At 34.7% G+C, this 24,482-nt stretch overlaps 1 protein-coding gene across 2 annotated transcripts in view; it reads left to right on the top strand.

The window, feature by feature from the left end:
• TBC1D22A (TBC1 domain family member 22A) overlaps nt 1–24,482 on the top strand; it is a 150,293-nt gene that overhangs the window by 11,324 nt on the left and 114,487 nt on the right. For both annotated transcript variants that reach the window (XM_071552574.1, XM_071552573.1), the window contains exons 5-8: nt 6,674–6,744; nt 11,860–11,988; nt 13,090–13,152; nt 17,960–18,074. In XM_071552574.1, coding sequence (XP_071408675.1) covers nt 6,674–6,744; nt 11,860–11,988; nt 13,090–13,152; nt 17,960–18,074 — 378 coding nt within the window. The remainder of the gene's footprint in view (nt 1–6,673; nt 6,745–11,859; nt 11,989–13,089; nt 13,153–17,959; nt 18,075–24,482) is intronic.

Raw genomic sequence — 24,482 nt, 5'->3', positions numbered from 1 at the left:
GCTACAGTTTTTTTTGAAAACGTTCAGGATAGAGTTTAAAACCTTTTCCCTTAGTTCTACTTGGAGAGTTGGTTAGAGTCTGTTTGAATGGCATTTATGTAAAAATAAAAACAGTTGATGGTGCACAGAAATTGAATGTTTTGGGAGAACCATGAAAAACTGTAATACCACTTAACATCTTCTGCTGGCATAGTTTTCTCCATTGCTTGTCATTTCCATTGTTGGCTTCACTTGTTGCAGGTCTTTCTTAGCAGTTTTATTAACCTTCCTTTTGCCTTAGTTTTCCTCATCTTATGTTCATTTGCTTTCTTGTGCCTTCTAACACAAACCTCATCTACTTCTGCTTCCCCGTATTTCCATGTGAAATAGCAGACAAGGTGTACTTTCCTGTTCTTTTCTACCAAAGGTTCTGAAAAGGATCTTACCCTGTTTTTACAACAGTGAATTCGACTTTATTTCCTGTTTCTGCATGCATTCAGAATAACTCTCTGTTCCATTGAGAAGATTAAGGGCAGTGTTTGATTTAAAAAAAAAGAAAAAAATTAATGAAGTGCCTAACAGAGCTATTATTCATTTTGAAAACCCGTTGCTGTGGTTGCCATAGTAATAACAAGCCCTCTATTAAAGCTATTTTCTGTATATGCTGCCTGTATTATAACATGCTGTTGGTGGAGCTGCAGTTCTGTGCATCGTGCTCTTGAAAGAATTTTCCTGCTTTGTATAGTTAAAATACCCAGGAAATTTATGTTATAGGAACATAAAACATGTAAATCTAGTTTATCATATCTATTGTGGAGTTTTTCATGCAGGCCATCACTTCATGTAGCCATTTACAGTAATCTCCATGAAGCAACAGCAGTATCAGAAATGAATAATACATACAGAGAAATTTGGAACTTCTTTAATATTTCTTGACATGCTTTATATTTGTAATGGGTAGAATGATGAGGTTGTAGTTCCAAGAGAAATATTTGGTTGTCTGCCCTAATGTGTTTTAGGCGTAGTGGTTGATAGCTCTAGTAATTGCTTGTGGAGTTAAAAGGCTGGTAAATTAATGGCATGTTTTCTTTGTAAAATGCCCCCTGAAATATTTATGGAATATGAGGAAACTTTAAATCTACTCCAGTAAAAGGATATCTTCCTAAGATTTCTGTTAGAATAATTGCTTTAAACCTTTTCTTTTTCAGAGAGGAAATGTGTATTTAAATGTATTGTACTAAACCAGATAAAAGAAATTTTTCCAAAATTAAATTAGTTACATCAGTTTGAAGCAGTTTCCTACCACCTTGTCCCCTCATAACACCATATTCTAACCAAACAATGTTTCTGTGCAAAGTAACTGCTGTTTCCTAAGCAGAAGTGACAGCTGGGTAGTGCAAGCACACTGAGATACTTCAGACAAAAAGTCTGTGGGGATTTATAAATATGTTCATTCATTGATTACAGAATTATGTCAAATAATGACACAGCTGAAAAACAGAGTAACAACTGGGGTTTGGACTGTTTCTTCAGAGAGTATCTTTTCAGTCTGAGAAAGTTCATAGAGTTTTATAAATACTGTTTTTGGATATGCCTAAATTCAACTTGTTCTTTGCTCACATTTTTAGCAAGTGATCATGTCTGTAATTAGCATGTTTTACAACTGCTAATTTTCAAAATAATTGTTCTGGAATTTTAGGAAAATATTAATTGTATTGAAACAAAGATATTTTTGCAGTACTATTTTCATTGAAAAATGTGTGTCTGATTGTAGGTGCTGTTAAAACTCTTTTGTAGAAATCCTGTGCTTGGAAGTGTGCTCTCCAGCTCATAACTAGGATGTCTAATTCCTTGGGAAATCTACAAGGGAAGGAGTTACTCTAATAACAATAAATTGAAATTATGCTTTGACTAGGGAGAGTGTAGTATTTCAGCTGACAAATAGTTTAATGATTAATTAGATATTAAACAGAGGTCAAGTTTCAAATATAGGTACAAACACCTTTCCTTGCTATTCTCAATGTCTTGGTTGAGGATGGATTTGTTTTCTGACTCCTTGATTTGAAGCGTTGCAAACTGAGGTAGACATACCTAGTCAAGTATGTTTTTACAACACAGCAGTTTCCAAGCTTGAAACTGTCTCACCTGTACTTCTACACTTCTGCATTCTATGCAGTAGAAGTTAATAAACTTACTGTGTGGTTGGAGTCTACAGAGCAAAAATGGGGTACCTTTGGATTTGTTCTTTATTGGCCCCTAATTTCATTCTTTCCTTTTGTTTTTATTAAAAACACAATGGAACAGTCTAATGGCCATGGTCTAACTTGGGGGAAAAAAAAGGCATATCTATGACATTGTGAGTATAGATGCTGTGAGTATTAAAAAACCCCAAACAACAAAATAAATAAAAAGCCCCAAATATAAACCTCAAATAAATAAGTTATTTTTGGCATCTCTTTCCATCAGCTGGCATCCATCCTTTTGTTTAGTGAATCCATTGGAATAATGACATGTTAAAGGGGAAAGGCAAAAAGTTTCAGGTGAAAGATTCAGACTAGATATAAGAAAGAATTTTTTTACAGTGAGGGTGGTGATACAGGTTGCCCATAGAAGCTGTGAATGTGCCATCCCTGGAAACTCAAGGTCAGGGGCTGTGGGCAACCAGGTCCTGCTGATTGCAAGGTTGTTGAAGTAGGTGGTCTTTAAAGGTCCATTCCAACCCAGACTATTCTATGAACTTAGTATTTTAATTCTGAGATAAAAATGTCAGAATGATTTAAACCCCTTTTTAAAGGCTATGTCTTAAATGTAACCTGAGAACTGGAACACAAGTATTTCAGTTTTGTGTTATCCTTTGATTTTTATGAAGCCACCTGGTACATCACTTGTATGAATAAAGCCCATCTTAAAAACTGTAATAGTTACACTTGCTCTAAAAGTTAGCTATGTATGTCAAATAAATTGTACATAAATTAATGAATTTAACAGCATTATTAGAAATCACTGACAATCATTTATGTATATCTAAAATGATACTCTGTTTAGCGGCTTCAATTTTTTCTTGTTTCTCCTGTCACCAGAATAAGTTTTATTTTTTGCTGTAGTAATGTTAGACTAAGTCTTCTACGAGTGATTTTTGCCCTGTGTTTGTATTTGTCACTGGCAAGGGCAAGATCCTTTGTTTTCTTTCCTCTTGCTTTGGTGATGAACCCTCAGAGGAAAGCATAACGTGAATTGATGCTTTAACAATAGTGACATGCAAGGGTCAGACTGCACTTTTGGCAGCTGCTGCTACACCTGATGAGAATTCTTGCATAACCTCTTTCAGTTTTATTGTGTGCTTATTGCTGCTGGCGAAATGCTGGTTGAGCTCACTGTAGTGAAAAGATAGAACTAGAATTTTATATGATCTGTTGGAGTAGGCTGAGATACTGGAATTTTGGAGAACTGTGATATAGGGCAGCAGTCAGTGTGAAGAAATACAGTTATCACATACCCAGGGCAAATGGTTTGTGATAGAATTGACTTAACTCTCACGTGTGCAATCATATGTCTGTGTAACAGTTTCTGTCCTGAAAGCAATTACTGTACCACTTACAAAAGCAAAATCAGAAACAAAAGCCTTGAGAAAGTTCAGGCTGTTCCTGGATGACATGACAACAAAGCAGAGGAGATTATCAAATGCAGTAGAAGGTTATTAAATACAGTCCAAAGGTAAAGTTCTACGTCAAATAAGAAGAGCAGAGCAGAATATAAACCCTGTCAGGCCAAATGAATGGAAGCATTTCTGAAAGAGAGTTTGAGAAACAACTTTGAAAACGAGTAAAAGCTAGCTCTAAATGCTTTTTCTCCAATATATTGGGAAAAGGAATTTTGCCAGAGATTTTGTAGGCCCAGCAGACAGTCTCATATAAAAAAGAGACCTAAAGAGGATAAAGCAATGGCAGAGGAACATAAATAATTATTTGTGCTCAGCATAGAAGAATGTAAAGACGTATTCACTCCCAAATCCTCCATTATGAAGAATTAGAGGATATGGTTCAAGTGTTATGTTGTACAGGAAATATGTTTTGTCCTTGGTTTTTACTTCCATGTACAGTTCTGAGATTTCTTTCCAGAAACAGGAGTTCTTTGCAACCCAATCATGTGGGATATATGTGTTATTGTTAGGAATTACGTGACAGCCCAAGCTATCCCTAATTAAAGGAATTGTTGCAGAATAGCATCAGGAGGGAAAATTGATTTCTTAAAGTTATTCCTCCATTGTCTTTAATTTTCAAGAATGATTCCTGAGCTCAGTGAGTCCTACAAGTTTGTATTTAGCCTAAATGCAGAAGCAGAGGTTTCATTTGCAATGGTGCATAAACTAAATTTACATTGTCTAAACTATCTTTGCTTGGTTCTGAACATAGAAGGAAATCTCAGCAGCACCACAGGATAGAATAAGCTGTATTCCTATTTATGTAGTTACTGTCTTTAGCTTTAGATGAGTTACTTTAGGAGCACGTGACATTTTTGTACTGAATGATTTGGGATATGTCACTGATTTAATCACATGGTCCACTTTCTGATTCTGGGAGATTTGCGTATTTTCTTTTTTTATGCTTTTTTTTTTTTTCACATGGGCTGTTTTAGAGCTTGGTACCCATGTTTGTGCATAGATTCTTATTGGGTTGAGTTGAGGCAGGAGAAAAAAGCCCAGAAAGGTGAAAGATTAGGGTAAATTAGTTGGGACAGAGAGTTGAGAGTATATGCAAGTGATATTACTAGAAAATAATAAAAGTAGTTTCTGAGTTGCAAGTTACTTTCTTTTTTCTGCATATGCTAATTACGTAGTTTGTAAATGGTGTGATTGTGTGTAACAGTAGCCAAAACTTGAACCTTTAGCCAAATGTTTGTGTAAGAAAGTAATAAACTAATGCACTAGATCTGTTTCCTTTCAGCCAGACTACCAGTGACACAAATAGATCAGATTCAGTCAAGCACACTTGTTCATAAATGTGACACAAGGAGGAGTGGAGCAGGTTGATGCACAGTTGGAGATAACTTGCTTTTGAAGACTTGATTGTTATTAAATGAACTGGAGCTGACTATCATGTTCTGAGGTGGAGGAGAAATACATACATAATTTGTAGATGTGTTTAGTTAGGGCAGATATTCGCTCTCTTTTATTTTTGTTCATAAACTATACAAAATACCATTTTTCTACTTTTGATCATATTATATGTTTACTTTGCATTTACTTATTCTGACTGATTCCTGCCGTTTTGGCTTTTAGAAGAATATAACCAGTGTTACTGCTGCTTATGATTTAGTGCTTGGTATCTTGGGGTTTTGGTTCACATCAAATCATGGCTGGAATTGAAGCTCGTTGCAGATATGCTGGGGCTGTAAGGAAATACTGAAGCTGCTCAGCAGCTGAGTGAACTCCTTGGGGTGTGGAGAACTACTGGAGATGATATGAGAAATTGCTGTACGTAACAAACCACAGTGTGGGAAGCCGACAGAAGTTGTGTATAGCACCCTATAGGATACTTGAATGTCATGAATAGTAAAGGGGGAATTGTGTGAAAAATGCCCAAACGGTGCCATTGCATGGAGAGGAGCAGTGGGGCCACTTTGGAAGGTGCAGTGTTCCAAGACCAACGGTGCCTAGGTAATCATTTCAGAAATACCAGAGTTGGATATAGCTGTAGCAAAACTGAGACCATCAAGGGAAGAAGTGGTTGGAGTGGTTGTTAAATTGGGGCACAGAAAAGGAGGTAGAAGCATGGTGGAAAAAGAAGATGAAATAATGGGAAGAACGTTCAGTTGTATGACCAGATGCTGTCTGGGGGTCCCTGTTGGCCAGTTTGTGCTTGATCATCACAGCTGGAGACTGACAATAAATTAAACCTGTTTCAGTTGCTTATTGCATCTTTTTCCCATTGAATCCTTGTGTTTGCAGTGACAGCATACTCATGATGAAGTGTATTTGTTGTGCCAGTCTGTGACTTATTGCTCAGTTTCTATTAATCTTTGTTTATAGTCTACACAAGTTTTGCTTTCACTGTTTCTTTGGGACTTTGGTTCACACTAAACTCTAGTAGTGTCATGTTTTTCTGATGTTATGGGTCATTTGGCCATCCTGTGTTCTTCCAGTGTCACTCAGCTCCCTGAGATGAAGAGGGACGGAGAAATCTATTGTGATACCACCACATTTCTTTGGGTTATTTGTATGAACATGCTTTAATGCTTCCTCCATCCATGCATATTTAGTGTGCAGAAGTACTGTGAACCTTTCAATGTTTTTGAAAGCATGTGCTGCTGCTCCTTACGTTTTAAATAGACTGTAATCTATTACAACTGCTTACCTGATTTGATATGCAATATACCCTTCATATGTATCTCAAAAAACAGTGAAAGAATAATACATTTATATAGTAAGTTGCCAAGTGAGTCAATACAAGGCATGTATACTAAGAAATACTGCAGAAAGTTGCCATATCACACACAGTACCTATTATTAGAGGTGTATCTGTGGATAGCAATTATCCAGTATTTTATTAAATCATTAGGATTGCCCTATATTTCTGATTTCATTGGATTTTCTAAGAAGACATGATCATTGTTGTAAACACCTTTGTGCTAATGTAAATATATATTAATTGATAGTAATTTCCTTGGTTCTCATGAAACACTTCTCTTTTAATAGATGAATTGCGAAAATTGAGTTGGTCCGGCATTCCCAAGCGGGTTCGTCCAATTGCATGGAAGCTTCTTTCTGTAAGTTGTGTTTTTTCCTAATTCTTTCATTGCATTTACTAATAATAGCTTTTCCAAGCGTTGCAAATAATTAGGCTTGAGTTGTGATCCATCAGTGATAATTGAAAGTGTTGTGTCCATTGCTGAACTGTAATGGAAGCTACATTCTTTTGTTCAATTTCAAGATTAATCTATCAAATTGAAAGGAGGGGATGAGAAGTAGTAGTAAATCATGTCAGCTATATATCTTTATTTTTCAGCCTGGCTTTCTGTGAAAGAAAGGCTTGTGTGATAACAGAGGCCTCTTTCAACCAGTTCTGATGCAATGGTGGAGAGTTCAAGGAAGAGTCCATTCTTACAGTTTTCTTGAAAATAGACACACACAGAGGAAATGAATCCTGTCAATGTTGTATGAAAGGCTTCATTCTGACTTCACAGTAAAGTAACTGCAAGAAAGGATTAACAATGTATTGAGGAAAAGATGTGATAGGATATGTGTTTTTTGACTGATTTTTCTATAGCGGTTCAAGATGAACAAACCTGAACTGCTGTAGTCATTTAAGTTGTGGCATTGGCTCTCCTGGTTAGACCTGTGAGTCAGTTCAGAAAGACTAGCTAATTAAAAAAAGCTAATCACTTATTTTGTAGTGTGAGTCTCTGACTGGCTGAGCTCTCTGAAATTTGCTGGGTGGCCAGAGGATTTTGCAATGGCAGTAGCTTGAGAGTTAAGTTGACTGAAATTCCATGGAGCAGCACACAGAGGTGTTTCAGTTGGGCAGTGGAGAAAAGCTTGTGGGAATCTGTGAGTCACTGGGTTTGGTGTTAGAGAACAGGAGTTGTTTGATCCTGGTGTTTGAACTGTAATTAAAATCGTTCTCCTGCAAAAATAAAGTGTTTTTCTCATAGAAGTAATTTTCATGTCAATCTTTTCAGCTGCAGTACTTGTGATGGCAAACAGTTGTGCGTTTGAGCTGTTGCTTGTCTGCCTGTGGTTGGGAGAAGGCTTGTAAAGATGTTTGTATTAAAAAGAAGCAGAACTCTTGTGCTGTCTGCTCTCCAGAGGTTATGAAAGACACTTTCTCAGCAAATCTTCATGCATTTAAGAACTATTTAAAATTCTGAATTATACACACACTAGTTTAACACTATTGAATTTTTCAGAGAGTAGACTTAAGCAGCTTTGCTTTTTATAGAATAATTCCGTAGGGAATGCAAAGTATTTACTTCAGATTGACACTGATTTCCAGTGAGTGAAAGAGTCTCTCTTGATGATGAGTTCTACTAAATTTGCAGCTTAGTTCCTTCTCATGCTAAATGCGGATGCGGCTTAATGGTGGATATTCAAATCCCCTGCTGTAATTGAAATTAAACAGGGAGCTTACAACATATTTTATTTCTGTTTCCAGAGTTGCCTGAGATTTTGGTAATGAAAAGGGCATTTTTTTTCACATGACGTTCAGGATGCCTATTTTAAAATACTCAAAAGAAAAATTATGACTAACTCAAACTTGAATTTGAAACATAGTAAGCTGAAGCATAAAGGTAGTTTTTAGATAAAGTGAACTGGCTCATCTTGCTCTCTAGTAAGAACATGGGCTTTCCATGAGCTTCAGCTTAATTCCGTAAGTTGATATTAGTTTAGTATTGCTGAGATTCCTGGTCTAGAGAAATTCTTAAGTGTAGAGTGCGTTGTGCTATTACTTTAACCATTCCAATTCAGGATCTATTTCAGTTCAATTCCTAACTTCATCTGTGTTGTCAGATCTCTACCAAAAAACTGTCTTCAGGTTTGTACTTTAAGAATTAAGTGGATTTTTTTTTTAGTAAGAGACCTACAAAACTTTTGTTTGTTTCTACCTCCAAATGGTAATATTTTGAAAGTTCTCAGCTAGAAGATCTTGCAGTGATTTCTTATCTATTAAGTGATCCTCATTTAATACATTTTGGAACCTAAAGACAGGTCATTTAGTAATCATTACTTCTCTGTTCTGTAGGGGAACATCTTTTTTTCATCATCTTTGCCAACTGGGAAAGAAAAAGTGCTTTCAGTTTTTGTGGTCATAAGCTCCACTATGCTTTTTCTAATGTAACCTAAAAATGACCTATTGTTAATTTATGTCCCAGGTGACAGGGAGTAGTGTGATAATCCCTGGAAATGTTTAAGGCCAGGTTGGGTGGATCTCTGAGCAACCTTGTCTAGTTGGAATTGTCTCTACCCATGTCAGGGGGGTTGGAACGAAGTGAACTTTAAGGTCTCTTCCAACCCAAACCTTTTCGTGATTCTAATACAGTGTGCTGGGAGCTCCTGGGGAAATAAGTGTTTTTGAAAATCAAAAGTGATATTTTGATTAAAGCTCAGTTGCACTACTGAAAAAAGAACAGAAAACTGAAGAAAACAAAGGATAGTTTAGAGCTAATTTAAGGTTGGATATGCTTGTTTTGGAATTATTCAAAAGTCTTATTTAAAAAGCCAAACTTAGACTTTTTTTAGGGAATTGAGTACCATTGGCAGTATCTGAGGTAGATGGTGATTATCTTATTTGTAAAATCAACATGGAAATTGGAATTTCAAAAATATGATTTGAGAAATTGATCATTTGAGATATTTATTACATAGACAGCAGGTTAATAATGTTAACATGTTTGATGAATACAGTTTTTCAAAGGGAAAGCATATGAAAATTAATATAATACTCAGGGTGTGTTGATGTTATGCATATCTACTGGTAACAGTATATAAGAAAAAGATATGATTTATTTTTACAATACAGCAAAAATGTTAGGTATGCTCTACTTAAACAGCAAACAGGACTATTCAGGCTCACTTCTCTTTTGAGTAACGAAACTAAAGATATGTTTGCAAAAGCCTCTGGAGGAAATCAATGAATAAACAGATTAAACTCTCTACCAGTGTATTCACTGATGATATGTTGCAAACCTTTCCAACTTTTCAAAATAAAACCTAATTTGTAAAATGAACAGGAAACATGACATGTCGACTTGAAGGATTAGTTCAGTCTCTGAAACTGAATAATGGCAAAAAGATTTGCTGAGAAAGTATCAGTGTCCTTCAAACAATCATATTTGATCTCACAAACGAATTTGTTTCTAATGCAACAAACTAAGATACCCTGCAGGGAAAAGCCCACAACTGTTGAGAATAAACGGGTGTCAGAATCCAGTATCTAACTTACTACAAAAGACTGGGACAGGATATTAAACTCAGGCTGAGTCTCCAGGCAAAAGTGAAGCTGGTGCGATTTAAAGTACCTGGAACCAGACACAAGCCAGTTTATCTTAAAACACATGGTTTTACCAAAGCAAGTACCTCTTAAGTTATTTGGAATGTAATATGGTTTGTAATTACTCTGTTTTCATTATAAACTAAGTAATTGCACAGGAATAACATTTGAAATTATTTTAATATGGAATCAGAATTGTTTGGATTGGAAAGGACATTTTAAGGTCATTGAATCCAAACATTAACCCAACACTAAACCTGTCCTTAAGGGCCACATCTCCGTGTCTTTTAAATACCTCCAGGGATGGTGACTCAAGCACTTCCCTGGGCAGCCTGTTCCACTGCAGGATGTGCCTTTCCTAAACCTGTGCTGGCTGGGACTATTCCTCTGGTTGTCCTGTGCATGCTGTGTGATGAGAGTCAAGATGATCTGCTCTTTTATTAGTTATTTGTGATGGCTGTGGCTCATTGTATGAGTGCAAATATTGCTGCACTTCTAGTATAGGATTTTTTTCATGGTACGAAGATTATTTTTGTTACTGAAACTTAAATCTGACATAAGTTTAATTTCTGTATTTTACCAATAAGGGGAGCTTATGGACTGGTGGCAAGAAATATTTTTTAATTTGACTTCAGTAGTGAATAATGTGATAATTCAATTTTTCTTATGTTATCTTGGATATCCAGATCTCTTTCAAAGCCATCCATCTTCAAAATTAATCTTATACAAAGTATTTATTTAAGACTGCCAAGTAGGTTAAATATGGACTGACTTTCTTTTTGCAGTGTTGTGGGATGTTGGTATTGATCATTTGAAAGCAAGTTGTTTACAAGAAAGCTTTAACTATTTCTGAATATTCAGGAAACTTTTTGGTGGTCTTTTAAATGAATAATGGTTCTAATGAGTGTACTTTGTATATAAACTGAACATTTAATATCATTTACATTTTGTAAACTGCTGAAATAGTAACCTAACTTTGTTTTTTTAAATCAAAAGTAAACTGAGGTGCCAGAAATGATCAAACTGGACTAAAGAAGAAAATAAGAATGAATTTCTAAAGTTTTTATCTTTTTGGGGAACACTGGGATTTTCGGATATATGTGAATGAGTTCAATGAAGAACCATTCAGATATATTCTATACTTAATGCAACAATGTATAATCCTGCAGATCTATTAACATGACTTGCTTAGTGTGTCCATACCATGTGGAAAACATGTTAATATTATAAATTGCGTTTGGGAAATAACGAAGGAAATGTATAGCGAGAGTTCTTACAACTAAGAGTCCAGTAACTTGTCCTGTTGATCCTTTTTCTGTGATGAAACCTTTAATAATCTGCTGAGATGAAATGAAAGCTTGAAATTATTTTTTTCTCACTGGAAACAGTGATATAATGAAAGTAGAATGTTTTCAAAGCTTTTGAATTAGTGCTTCATTGTATTACACATTTAACTATGTTTTAAATATATTTGCTAATGTATATAATTCCTACTTGATGGTAACTGAGTTAATACACATTTGCTTGAAAAACCTAATGAAATTGCTCTAATACTGGCCACATACAAATTGAAGAACTCATATGGCATTATATGTATCTGAACTTATTTATTTGAGCTTTTCTCTCTGGAGGTCAACGTAATTTTAGTGTTCTTGATGAGAAATTGTTTTTCTTAAAAAAAAAATAAAAGCAGCTGATTTTATAAGGTGTTGTATCTCAACTTTTGCAGCAGCTGGAGTGATAAGAAAAATGGTTTGTTGAATGATTATTCAGATCTGTGTAGGACTGCATGATACTGTTTTAGCTTATTAGGTCCCATGTGATCAAATGCCAGCTGTGTTTTTGTATGTAAGGCAAAGAGTAATATCCTCCTCGTGTCACTGTTATTTTTCAGGGCTATCTTCCTGCAAATGTGGACCGAAGAGAAAGCACTTTACAGAGAAAACGCAAAGAGTATTTTGCATTTGTTGAACAATACTATGATTCCAGAAATGATGAAAATCATCAAGATACCTACAGACAGGTAGAACACCTATTGAAGTGACTTTTACCTACAGAACACCTGCTAAAGAACTTTAAGAGATTGTTTTTGAAGTTTGCTCCTGTTTTTCTCTGTTTCTTTAATCTTACTAGGCAACTCTCTAATAATTTTCCTAAATCTCTGAAGCAAAACCATGAAGTGGTTTGGTCAGAAATTCTAAACAGTAGGTTTCTCCTAGTGTCAGCTTTAGTGATGCCATGGTTTTCTGTTTAAGAATCATAGTGTTTTCAAATCTTTATAATCTTCTGCTCAGACCCTCCTTCAGATAAGTGAGGCTGGACAGGGGAGGTATGACAGTGACTATTATTGGCTCCATGCTGTCGTTGAAGTTGAAACTGTGTATGATGTGCAATAAACACAGGGCTGCCCACCCAGATAAGCACATAACTTATCTTTAAGTTTTGTATTGAAATGAATAGTTTGTAACACTAAATATAGACTAAACAATACTACTTTAGCCTACCTGAAGGAGAAACTGAGATCCTTCTTTCAGCTTCAAGCCTGATCTTTAGTAGCAAGAAATATGTGGCACCACTAACATAAAGTACTTGTGTGTGGCGGCCAAAATCATCACTTTAGGATTCTGTTGCATAAAACTCCTTTGTGAAGTTTGGAATAAAAATTTAGATATCCTGGTATTTTTGTGCTCTCTTCTTGATTGTCAAATATGTTAAAATAAGTGTTAAACTCTGGTTTTGCCTTTGGATGGTTGGACTTGATGACCTTACAGATCTTTTCAATCTAAACGATTCTGTGGTTCTACGGTGGTGGCTGTTGAATGTGACTTTATAGAAGTATTTTTATGTGTTTGCTCTTAATTACCCTGAGGTAATGAGTATTGCCAATATGGCCATAATTTGCAAATAATTAAAATGTGAATACAAATATATACAAGGTCATTAACAATTACTTAAAGATTTGGCTGGATGTTTTGAAATAAAGTAAAAATCCATGTTATCTCAAAAATAATGATATAAAGGGATTATAACTAATACTGTACAGTTATAGAATAATTTTAAGTATTGCGTTGTTTAGAAAGTGTGCTGTTGGTTCCTTTTACAGTATTGCTCTTTGTCTAATTAGATCCATATAGATATCCCACGCATGAGTCCTGAAGTTTTAAGACTTCAGCCCAAAGTAACAGAGGTAAGAGTGATATCTAAAGACTTTTCTTTTGCTAGAGAAGACATTTTATTAATAAATCTGATATCAGAGTTTGATTAATAATAATTTGATGGCACTTGCTATTTTGACTTCAGAACTACCTTAAATAAGTATATGAGGATATGTAACTATTGCTAAGAATAGCAGTGTAAATATGAGTAGTAAAAGTAAAAGCATCTCATTAATTTCCTGTATTCAGTCTCTCAGTTTTTTCCCTTGGTCTTTTGCCTGTGAGGGTTTTTCCCTTTTTTTTTTCCTTTTTATTTATTATGTAAATACTGTATTTTTTAAGAAATCCAGGCTGTATTCTCATGGTTCCACGTATTTGTCAAAATCATTCAAGACCTCAAGTTCTCATCATAGTGTCCTACTTGAGAAATTCTCTTTTTTGCATTTGTAACATGACTGGTTTGAGTGCCTTATCTGATTTTAATTCCTTGTATGTTTTGTATGTTGAGTACACTATTTAAATTGTTTTACTACTGTTGTAGTTATATGATTAATGTAAATATATAATAATATGATGAAATATATGATTAATGGTAAATATGTTAGTCAAATTGGCCTGTATTGTAGGGTAATTGAATCTCATGGGGACTTCTAATTTTAAAGTATATGGGTCATAAATAGTAAAGAAGATGGGGATCATTTTCTTTTAATTCTTCAATTTATTCCCCTTTCTAAGGATTCTAGTTAGACCTTGAAATGTATTTTTGTGTAGCTTCTGTTTGTACCATTATAGAGCCAAGTAAAACAACCTCTGATAGGTCATTATGAGAAATTAAATGGAGAACTAACTTTCCTTTGATTTTTCCATTTTTGAGATTATTTGTTTAATAGAAATGCACTTCCACACGTGTTGGAGAAATCAGTTTGAAGAAAAAGCCTAGTACAGTGTTTTGAAAGGGAATAGTATAAATATAGTGCCTTCCTACACACATTGATGTTTTACCTAAGCTTTTCTAGGGATGAATCAAGGGTTAATGTAAGTAAAATCAAGGGACAAGAAAGAAACAATACCAGTAAAAAATAAACTATTAAAGAAATAAGATCAGTGCCAGTATTTAGCTAGAAATGAGCGGATAAATGAAACTGAAAGTAAATGTTATGTCCTTAAAAGATGGCTATAAGAAGAAGAAACCTCAAATACCTCTAAGAGGAAAGAAGTAATTGTACTGTATGAGAAATAGTCTCTTGAATTATTCTAAAAAATTATAAACTGTGGGATCTTTTGGGGTGAGCCTTTTACTTCCTTGTATTGCATGATGAAACTGTTCTGAAGGTTTCAGTGAAGATCACCTGTGTCTCAGATAAATGTGAATGGCGTTTAGATGTACAATGATTGTGCTTTTGTAGTTCTTATTTTGGGTGAAAATAGCCCACAATGATGTTATTTCTTTTACCTCTCTGTTTTAGTGAAGGAGAAACGAGAAGCTGTTTAACTTCTCTGGCATAAGAATTTATTTATATTCTTGTTTTTCAAGAGTAACTGACAGATACTGTATTTATTTTTCTAAATTAGCTGTACAATTGTAAAAGAGATTCCAGGTAAACATCTCAGAATGTTCTTAATATCCTTTCTTTTAATAAAAATATTTGGATGAGAAGTCAAGGAACTTAATAACAATGATACTAAGATACCATATTCTCATTGGAGAATAATTTGAGATAAAGCTTTGGGATTTTCAGGTCTTTAAGTTGATGGAGTCTTCTTTTTATATATATGAATATAATTTGTGCTGTAATTGTCAATGAGTGTTAAATTCAAAAGAGAATAATAGTTTGGTAATGACATCTCATAAGATGCAGTGGTTCACAGAAGAAAAATAATTTCAGTTTCTGTTGCTGGTTTGGAAATCAAGAAGGAAACCTTTTGGGAAAGTGACCATTTTAATAAGTCCTATTTGAACACAGTGATCAGTGCTGTATAGAAACTTGAATCAGTCTCCTGTTCAGATTTTTAGTGCTCAACTTTCATTTCAGAACAGTAACTAAAACTTTATGAAAATGGGTAGGACATTGAAAATGCTATTTCAGTGTATATTTGTTGGGTTTCTGATTAGATGCATTTGGCAATATTAAAACTGATGTGCCATCAGTGATGCTTCCTGCTCAACAATATTAAAAAAGCCCCCCAAGAAACCCAAATTGCACTCCCTCCTATTTTTCATATCTGGATTTAAAAATGTTTTAAACATCTATAGGCTTTTCAATTTGCAATGTAAACAGTGTGCATTACCAGATTCTGAGGAAGCAAAAGATTGGTACAAATTTGCAGTTTGTTTGACTTCAGACATGCCTTCATGAAAACCCACTATAATATTTATGATAAGTGTTTTGATAATTGTTACTAAACTACTATGGTTTTTTGTTTTTTGTTTTTTTTTAATGTGCATATTTTGTAATGCCATCGCATCAAAACTTTTTTATTTAGCCTAGTGCTACTGTTCAGCAATTGCTATTTAAACAGGTTTCTCTAGTCACCTCTATCTGATATTTGTTTTTCAAGAAAGTTATTTGTATTTGAAGTATGTTAAACATGTCTTTTTTCTGAAGTGAAACACAGAATGGTAACTGGTAATACTGAGAGCTGCTGTTACTGAAGCTGGAAGTGGCAGGCTGGCTGTGAGCTGAACTAACCATGCTAGATTTGCAGTTTTCCAATAATAGTACAAACATGACATAAACAACGGCAAGTTCATAAGGATAATTATGTAAAATGTAAATCAAGTTGTAAATGACAAAGTGTAAAATCTTTATACAGTTATTGATAGACAGTGAAACCTCAGAGACTATTGCTTGATGGCCAGAGGTTGGTATTTTTTTGGTTTAATATGCAGTGCATGTTAAAAACCATGAGGTGACAGGACTAGCACCAAGAATTTGTAGCTAAAGGAATAAGCATCTTGGCTAATGGAAAAAAGAGGCTTCTGTGGAGAATTTGCTAATGAATACCTCCCTTTCTGCCTAATCTCTGAAATCACACTGAGCAAAAACTGAATCTTGACTGTAGTTGAAATGGATCAGATGTGAGCTGCGTTAAGGCTTGTTTTTCAGTGCCCACCAAAACCTTTTGTACTTACTGTTGTTGACTCTCCCTTGTTCTGTAAATTTTCAGCCAGGGAAACATAAAACCTGAAGGACAGTTGATTCTCAAAAGAAAACCTGTTGGAGAAGGGTAGATGTTGATTTTTGGGACTTGCTTTCAAAGCAAAAGGTGCGAATATGTTTCAGCTTCAGGTAACTTGTGTGGAAGCCTGTGATGGGACTTCCAAGCCACCAGGTTGTAAGTTGTATATGCTGAGACCTTTCTTCACTTAAAAATAACTGCAAGAGGACTTTTAGACTAAATAATAAGATTTTATTTGAAATGGAATTAAAATATGTTCTTAATCTAACAAATACTTGAAGTGAGGTTGAATATAAATAGTACTGACTTCATAAGTTTTACAAGCTTTCTTGATGCCTGAATGTTTATTAATTTTTGGGATTGCAACAAACGACACAATCCTTGATGTCCTTCGAAAGTATCTCCATTTTTATTAGTAAAAGGCCTCATCGTAAGAGTAATGTAGTCTGTGTGCTCATGAATGAGCAAACATTCTTTTGTTTCAGGTTATATATACTTTATTGAGTATCTGTAATTAGAACAAGGCACACAGCAGCTTTCACTCTGCGGCTTATTTGCAGCCTTTCAAAGGCACGTAAGCATGTTCAGAAGCAAATAATTGAGAGGAAATACAGCATGTCACAGACTTCAACTGAGTCAGAGATAAGTTCTGTGATTTCCCTGCTCTCCTTTCGTGCTGAGATGCTTCTCATGGGCTTGTGAGCTTTTGCAGATCCTGCAAGCTGCAGTTTACAGAGTTAAGGTTAGGTTGTGTGATAACAGCAGGCAGTTGCCTTATTCTACACGTACTGGTTGTTTCTGATTTTTTGTTAACCAGTATACAGGCATCTGAATTGTAAAACCCCACACTGCAATATTAGGCAAACTTAATTGTTATGGAATCTCTTTTCATGGGCATGTTATTATAAAATCTAAACTATGTCAAGTACTTTTTTCTGTTACGAATAAATAGACTACTCTTTCAAAGAGGTGAAAAATCATGGGAAGATCATATAATATTTCTTTCTCGTGAGGAAGGAGGAATTTTATATCATTGGAAAAGCTCCAGAGGATAAGGACTACTTTGTATTAAGTACTGTAACTGAATTGTATACAAAGTTGGTTTTATTGTGCTAGTACCCTGAAAATACTTCCTTTTGAAGATGTGAGAAGCTCACATAGCACTGGAAGTTAGTTATGAATACCAGTGTTCATTTATGCTTTTTTATGCATTTATGCTGTTTTATACTAGTAACTCTATGGTAATAAATTTGTCTTCAATGAGATCTTCAGCATCTTCATGAGGTAAAGCAGAGGGGCAAGTCTTTGCTCTTGTGACCAGTAACAGGATGTGAGGAAATGGCATAAAACTGAGTTGGGGGAGGTTTAGGTTGGGTATCAGAAAAAAGATTTTCACCCAGAGGCTGGTTGGGCACTGAACAGGCTCCCCAGGAAAGTGGTCACAGCACCAAGCCTGTCTGAACTGAAGAAGTGTCTGGACAATGCTCTCAGGCACATGGTGTGACTCTTGGGGTGTCCTGCACAGGGCTGGGAGCTCGACTCAATGATCTTGATGGGTTCCTTCCAACCAGCATATTGTATGACAATTTTCAAATGCCTTGTTTAAAATGTGCTCATCTCTTATTAAAATATCTAATGGATTCTTTAACTGTTTTTCAGATCTTTGAAAGAATTTTGTTTATCTGGGCAATTCGTCATCCAGCCAGTGGATATGTTCAGGGCATAAATGATCTTGTTACTCCTTTTTTTGTAGTCTTCGTTTGTGAATATATAGGTAAGATTTGTCTTAATACCTAATTATGAATTAGTATTGGTTTTGAGACCTCATTTTCATTTTAATCTGACTAATGGTTTGGATGAGCTAATCAAAGCATAATTAGATACATGAATTTTATAATAAATTTTTAAATTATAAATCTGTATCCTTATCTTTAAATATATACTGAGAAGCAATCAGATTTTAAGTAATCAGTGGAGTTCAGGAATCATCTTGATTTCTACTTAAGAAGTTTTCACCACTCATGATGCTCTTTTCTTCATATATGGGTTTATTCTCCATTTCTTTCTTCTATTCATGTTTTTTGTGAAAACTTTTAAATTGCACATATGGACCAGAAAACAGCAGCAAAACAAAGAAGCAAAACAAAAAATCCAACAATGCCCACCCCCCAAAAACCAAAACAAACCTCATACCAAAACAAGAAAAAGAACCCACGAAGCAAGGAAGCCTTTTAAATGAGAGGAGGCGAAATTAAAGTAAAAGGAACATATTAAACTGCATCTGTGACTGAAATAGAGGCATTCTGGAATTAGGATCTGAGAATTAAGGCAATGGTAATCAAATTTCCATGGTTAAGAACTCTGCTCTTCTAGGGCCTTATGACATTAGTAATAATAATAGTGTCAACAGCTCTATTTGTGTTGAGTTTGTGGCGTTGTGTGTGAGTATACTTTTGAAAACTTAACCAACTCACGTGTGGGTTAAATTTTAAATTTTTAGTATTTAAATTGTTATAAACAATTTAAGAGAATAAGTAATTGCTAATTCATTAATAACTTGAGTATAACAATGGATATAAAAGGTAAGGTTTAAGACTAAAAATGACAATGTTAATCTGTCTTGAATTAAAACTGTTTTCCTCACACTTCTGTTGTCATACACACATACAGTGAGAATGTAAGTGTTGTGTCTGTAAACTTGGGGTGTACACAGTGGATTCTTCCTACCCTCTCTATGTAACATAGTCACTGGTATATTAATCCAGATTGATTGGTTTTAATGAAGGACAGATTATCCTCGAGTAGATGATAGACTATCCATTTACTCATTAGCGTGACAACACCTCTGTTGCTTTGTTCATTTCTTGTTTCATAGGGGGACATTTCATTGCTAAGCAACCAGTGAGAACTACTGCTGCTTTCTCCCTAATCATCTCTTAAGTATGGTAGAGCCCTACTCCTGAGAGTAGTTGTAGTTTCTGCCTTGTACTCTCTCATTTGACAGATAATGAAAATGTTCTTAATGATCCTAACAGTAGGGTCTCTAGTAGACTTTAGGGTTGCTAATTGAAATAAGATGTGATTAGAGAATTGATATTCCATGTTAAATAGGCCATTTAATTAATATGGTAAATAAGTTTGTCTTTACCACCAACTTGCCCTGGTGATTGTTAATGTATTTGCCAGTTTGTCAGTGTTTTCATATCACACAGCATAGCTGTTCCAGTAAGTGCTCAGTGAAGAAAGACAAAACTCAAAAACTTTCAAGCACAGGAGATATTCTGCTACTGAAAGTGTATGAAGCTCGGAAAACTGCATTTTTAAACCTCATTTAAAAGCTAAATATCTATGTCATGAGAAAAATGGGAAAATGGAGGTTTTTTTCAACATAGTAGTTGTCCTGGCTAAGTGCTGAAAGCAGTTATTTTCCTCCAGGGACATATAAAAAACTTCAAAGATTTGTTTTTAAATAGCTTTTTGATTTGAATCTTTCTTAAATATTCAAGTTACACTGAGTGATGCATTCAAGTTAGAATAAATAAGAGTATGCATTTTATTTAAAGTTGAAGTGAGGACGTGAAATTTATGAAGTACCTCAAAAAGCCTGAGATTTATAATAAAATCATGGGATCCAAAAATCAGACTGTGAATTGTGGTTTAGTAATTTATATAGAAATAAATGCAGAATTGCAGAAATGTCCTAGCAAGGATGTTTAAACTGCTAGTATATTTAATATTTACTCTAGTAATACTCTCTATTTACTTGAGATTTTTACTCTAGATGTCGTTTCTTGATTTTAAGTGAATATTGGTTTGTACATTAAAGTGCTATATTTATTGCTATCTCTTAACTATTGATTTTTGTATTTTTTCCCATTTAACTGAAACCTTTTTGTTGCAGTTCAAAGTCACTAGGGTCCTAATTTATACAGTTGAAATTGATAATGCCTTTTATTTTAGTTTTTTTCTATAATTAAAAAAAATCCTCAAGAATTAGTAAAGATAAGAATACATTTTTATGGTTGATAATGCCATTAATAATAAGTAAGTGCTAATTAGATAATTTGGTGGTATATCCTTGTAATGTTTAAACACAATTACAGTTTTGTCAAATATTTTGGTGGGAGGAAAGCTGTGTTTATTTTGGCTTTAAGACAACTGAGAGAGCCCTTAATCCTTAATCTTGCATTACAAGGGTATGACATATTTATTCTAGTGATGAGAGTCTTTCTGCTTTGCTAAAGATGTTTACAAACTCTTGGGAACAGTGTTGTTACAGAACTTTTGAAGATACAGATGACATGGATGGAAGTGATAATTTACTTTTCATTCAAATCTGAATGCCATAAAGTAGGATTTGTGGGTGTATATATGAGGACCGATCTCATAGATATTTTGATGGTTTTGTATGGATTGAGCTACCTAATATTAGCACTTCAGTTCATGCATGTAGAATAGATTGAGTGACTGAATGTAGGAACGGAATATGTTGAATGTTGAGAGCATTCTTTCAACCTTTCCATCAGTGGAAATATGATGAAAGTGTAATCTAGTAATATCTCATTAGTTCCCCACTCTGCAATAAAAGCAGAATGATGTAATATTTTCAGCAACATAAAACTTGGTTGTCGAATCAAGCCAGGAGAGACAAAAACATAATTTAAGAAAATTTCAGAGGGGTTAGATACTGGCCCCTCCTGCAATACAGTAATTTCAGTTTTGAATTTCTAGTCTAAATTAGAAGAAGGAGGAATTTAAACCTTGGGTTTCTTATACCAGATGACTGTGTGTGTTAATCTCAACCTTTTTCTTTATTTTTTATTTTTCCCCTTTATGAGAACTGCTATACGTCTTTATCCTTCCATATTATAACACCTTCTTTAGAACTTCAAATACTACAGGTGGGAAAAAAACTATTGCATGTTTTCTTCTAACCTCCTGCATGACATAGCAGTGTTGTAACACTGGTTGTCAGGACAAATGTTAATTACTGTCAGGGCAGTGTTGCTGAAAGCTCTGTTTTTGCAGCATAGTAGTTTGTGTCAAAATGAATCCCATCCCTGTGGATGCACCAGAGGTGTTTTTGTTAATGAGATAAGATGTACCATGTGACTGCTCACTGTTAATGTGGACAAGGACATTTTGTGCTGGATTGCAAGTACTGTTTCAAGTTGCCACATGTGTTGCACTCTTTCTATACCTTCCTCTTGCCCTGAGATACTGTTGATCTACATTATTTCCAAGTATTAGGTTGTGCTGCACAGTTGCTTGTGGTTTCTTGCTCACAGGGTTAGCTACATTATAATTGTCATTTCAGTAATTCACTGGGGCTTGTGTGTATATCTAAAAGCTCAGAGAGGACCTGGATTTCTTTACCATCCAGAGAGATAAAATCTCCAGAGAAACACCACCATAATAAGGATGCATGTCAGGTGTTGCTAAGTGGAGTGGCTGTATGAAATAACTTTGAGACCCCTACCAGCAGCGTTGGATCAAAAAAAAATTAGGAGTTAGTAGGAAGTCCAGGTCAGAAAATGAACGCTGTTGTAGCAATTCATCATTTTTTATTGGATAAAGAACATCAAGAAAAATGTGGCTGCTGAAGACTGGGATGGCAATTGAGATATTGTCTGCAATCTTCTTGAAGTAGAGGAGCTTAAGACAAATTGGTGATGCTTACAAGATCTCATGAACTGAAAACTTTGAAAAGAGAGGTCTTATTTACCCTTGTAAGTATTTTTCTTGTGATCTTAAATCCTTTTGTAGAAGACATTAAATGAAACTTCTGTTACCTAGTGTTTTTGAAATTGTTACTGGCATAATTAATCCAGGCCCAAATGCTTTTGTGATTGGGGTGGAATTTATTCCCGGTCCTGTGTTACTATGAGTCAAGAAAGGCTCTTTGATCCTGAAAAAGACTTCATCTGTCTATGGCTCCCTTGCCTACAGTTTTTGAACATTCATTCTCATGTGTTACAGGAAGTCTTTCTGTCCCTAAAACCAGTATTTGATCTCATTTTTGCCCACTTTCCTTCATTTTCAACAGATCTGCTCTGAATAATTATATTTAAAACTATTATTTTTTTCCCACAGTTTGAATGCTATGTCTAAAATTCTTATTTTCATTTTGTAATTGGAGTGGTTTCTGAGCATTTTATCATGGCTGTATCTGAGGTAATTCCTCAATGTTTGTTTATAAAATATGAAAAAATTGTCAATTAAGCAGAGATTATTTTTTTCTTCAGGAAAATTGTCGTTTTTGTGCAATAAGTAGATCTAGTTAGAATGTACATAAAACTGAGTTTCTGAATGATGAGGCCAGAAGCCAGAGAATAAAGAGTATTAAACTACTGTCTGTAGAGAGCTGTGTTTCTTCATACTTGCAGGGTTATAGGGTGAAATTTTGTTTAGGATGCATTATTTCCATTCCTTTACAAGACCAAGCTGAAGCTTTGGTTGCTGCAGTATGTAAATTAATTTGAGATAATTAATCCTGCTATCTAAACACCTGGACTTTTCTTATTCAATTCCACCAATTCACTACTTCTTGGGGAATTCTGAATAGGACATTGGGGTTTTGAGGAGTTAAAGTGGAAAAGATGTAACATATTTGTAGTTATTCTACCCAGAAGAGACTGAATGCAACTGCAGAAATGAAAAATTGCTTTTATAAAGTGGACCTTGAACAAGGAACTATAACTGGATTAACTGGATACTTCTCCTTCTCCCCAGCCCTTCAAGTTTTGTTGTCTTCTGATTTACCAGGACAGAGATTCTGGAAAATCTCCAAGGACTGAGTGCTCAGAAATATGAGGGATTTCTGCAGTCTGAGGGAGATGAAAAGATTTTATTTGCACTTATCATATGCCCTTGAATTTTTTTTGAATTTTGGTGTTAAACTTTAGTAACAAAATTCTGCTTTAATGCTTTTCTTTGTTTAAATAAATACAAGTTTTAGCACAATACAAGTTTTAGCACAATGTTTTTATTTACACATTTGCTTGAAATTATTTATGAAATTTACACAAATTAAATTTGCATAACAGCAGGGATGTGAAACATAACTGACATTTGGACATTTTCCTGCGAGGTGTAAAAGTATTAAGAAAATAGATATTTTTTAGAACCGTGGTATAACTTGTATGAAAAACTATTCAAAATAATTTAAATAATTTTTCTGTCATACAAAAATTCCATACCACAAATTGCATTTTGATCGCATAAAATTTTTTTGCTTTAATGCAAATTGCCAGTAATGTAATTCCCATATACAAAAGTATAGTTCAGTGCCAATTCTTAGTAATTTCCATAAATTTTTATAGTAACACTGATGACATCAGTGAAGTTGACTGAAATTATCATCAACATGATATGTGCAATACTCTTTGATATTAAATGGAATATTGTTATCTGTGTTATTTGGGTGGGCAAAGAATGAAGAAAGCTTACACAAAAGTCTTGAATTCAAGACTTAAAAGTACAGAAAAGCCCATTACATCTTCTACATAAGTCCAGAGAAGATGGTATGTGTTTCTCTGAGAAAGAGCTGCAATATACATGAGCACTTGGTGACCTGAAACTTTTTCCTTATCTCTCAGTTCTCTTTGAAGCATTCTTTGCTTTCACATATTATGGAACACTTTACTATATGTATACAGAGGATGACATGGAAGTTGTTCAGCATTCTCTTAGATTGCTTTGAGATAATTGTTCACTTCTTCAAGTTCTATGAATATGTTCCCCCACGCTCCCCCTGTTGCTGTGCCAATCTATTGTCAGTGAAAGTATTTGGTAAGTGCTGCAGAGTAGCTGAAGAGGGGTAGGATTGTGGTAAGATAAACAACATTTGATTTGGGTTTTTTTACATTGATGATTCCTGCTTTGTACCAAGGAGAAGGTAAAGAAGGTCCACAAGTCAGCAGAGACCCATAGTGAGCCCATGTACAGAGTCTCGGTACTTCTGTGCCAGTCCTCTGTGCTCTGTGGCATGACTGATTTTGACTGCAGTGGAAAAGCAGCTAGAACTTTTTTCCATTCATTTATATGTTTTTGATTTGTAGTTTTTGAAAAAACCCTCAAAGTTCCTTCAGGTAAATTACATGGAAACAAAGGCAATGAAGATGTAGACCTGAATTTTAGTGCTTTGAAAAACACTCTTTTGAAGCACTTGGACAGATTATAT

This window comes from Pithys albifrons, chromosome 3, assembly GCF_047495875.1.
Source record: "Pithys albifrons albifrons isolate INPA30051 chromosome 3, PitAlb_v1, whole genome shotgun sequence".
NCBI classification, from domain to species: Eukaryota; Metazoa; Chordata; class Aves; order Passeriformes; family Thamnophilidae; genus Pithys; species Pithys albifrons.
The sequence above is the reverse complement of the archived record's forward strand: the minus strand, read 5'-3'. Positions and strand labels throughout refer to the sequence as shown.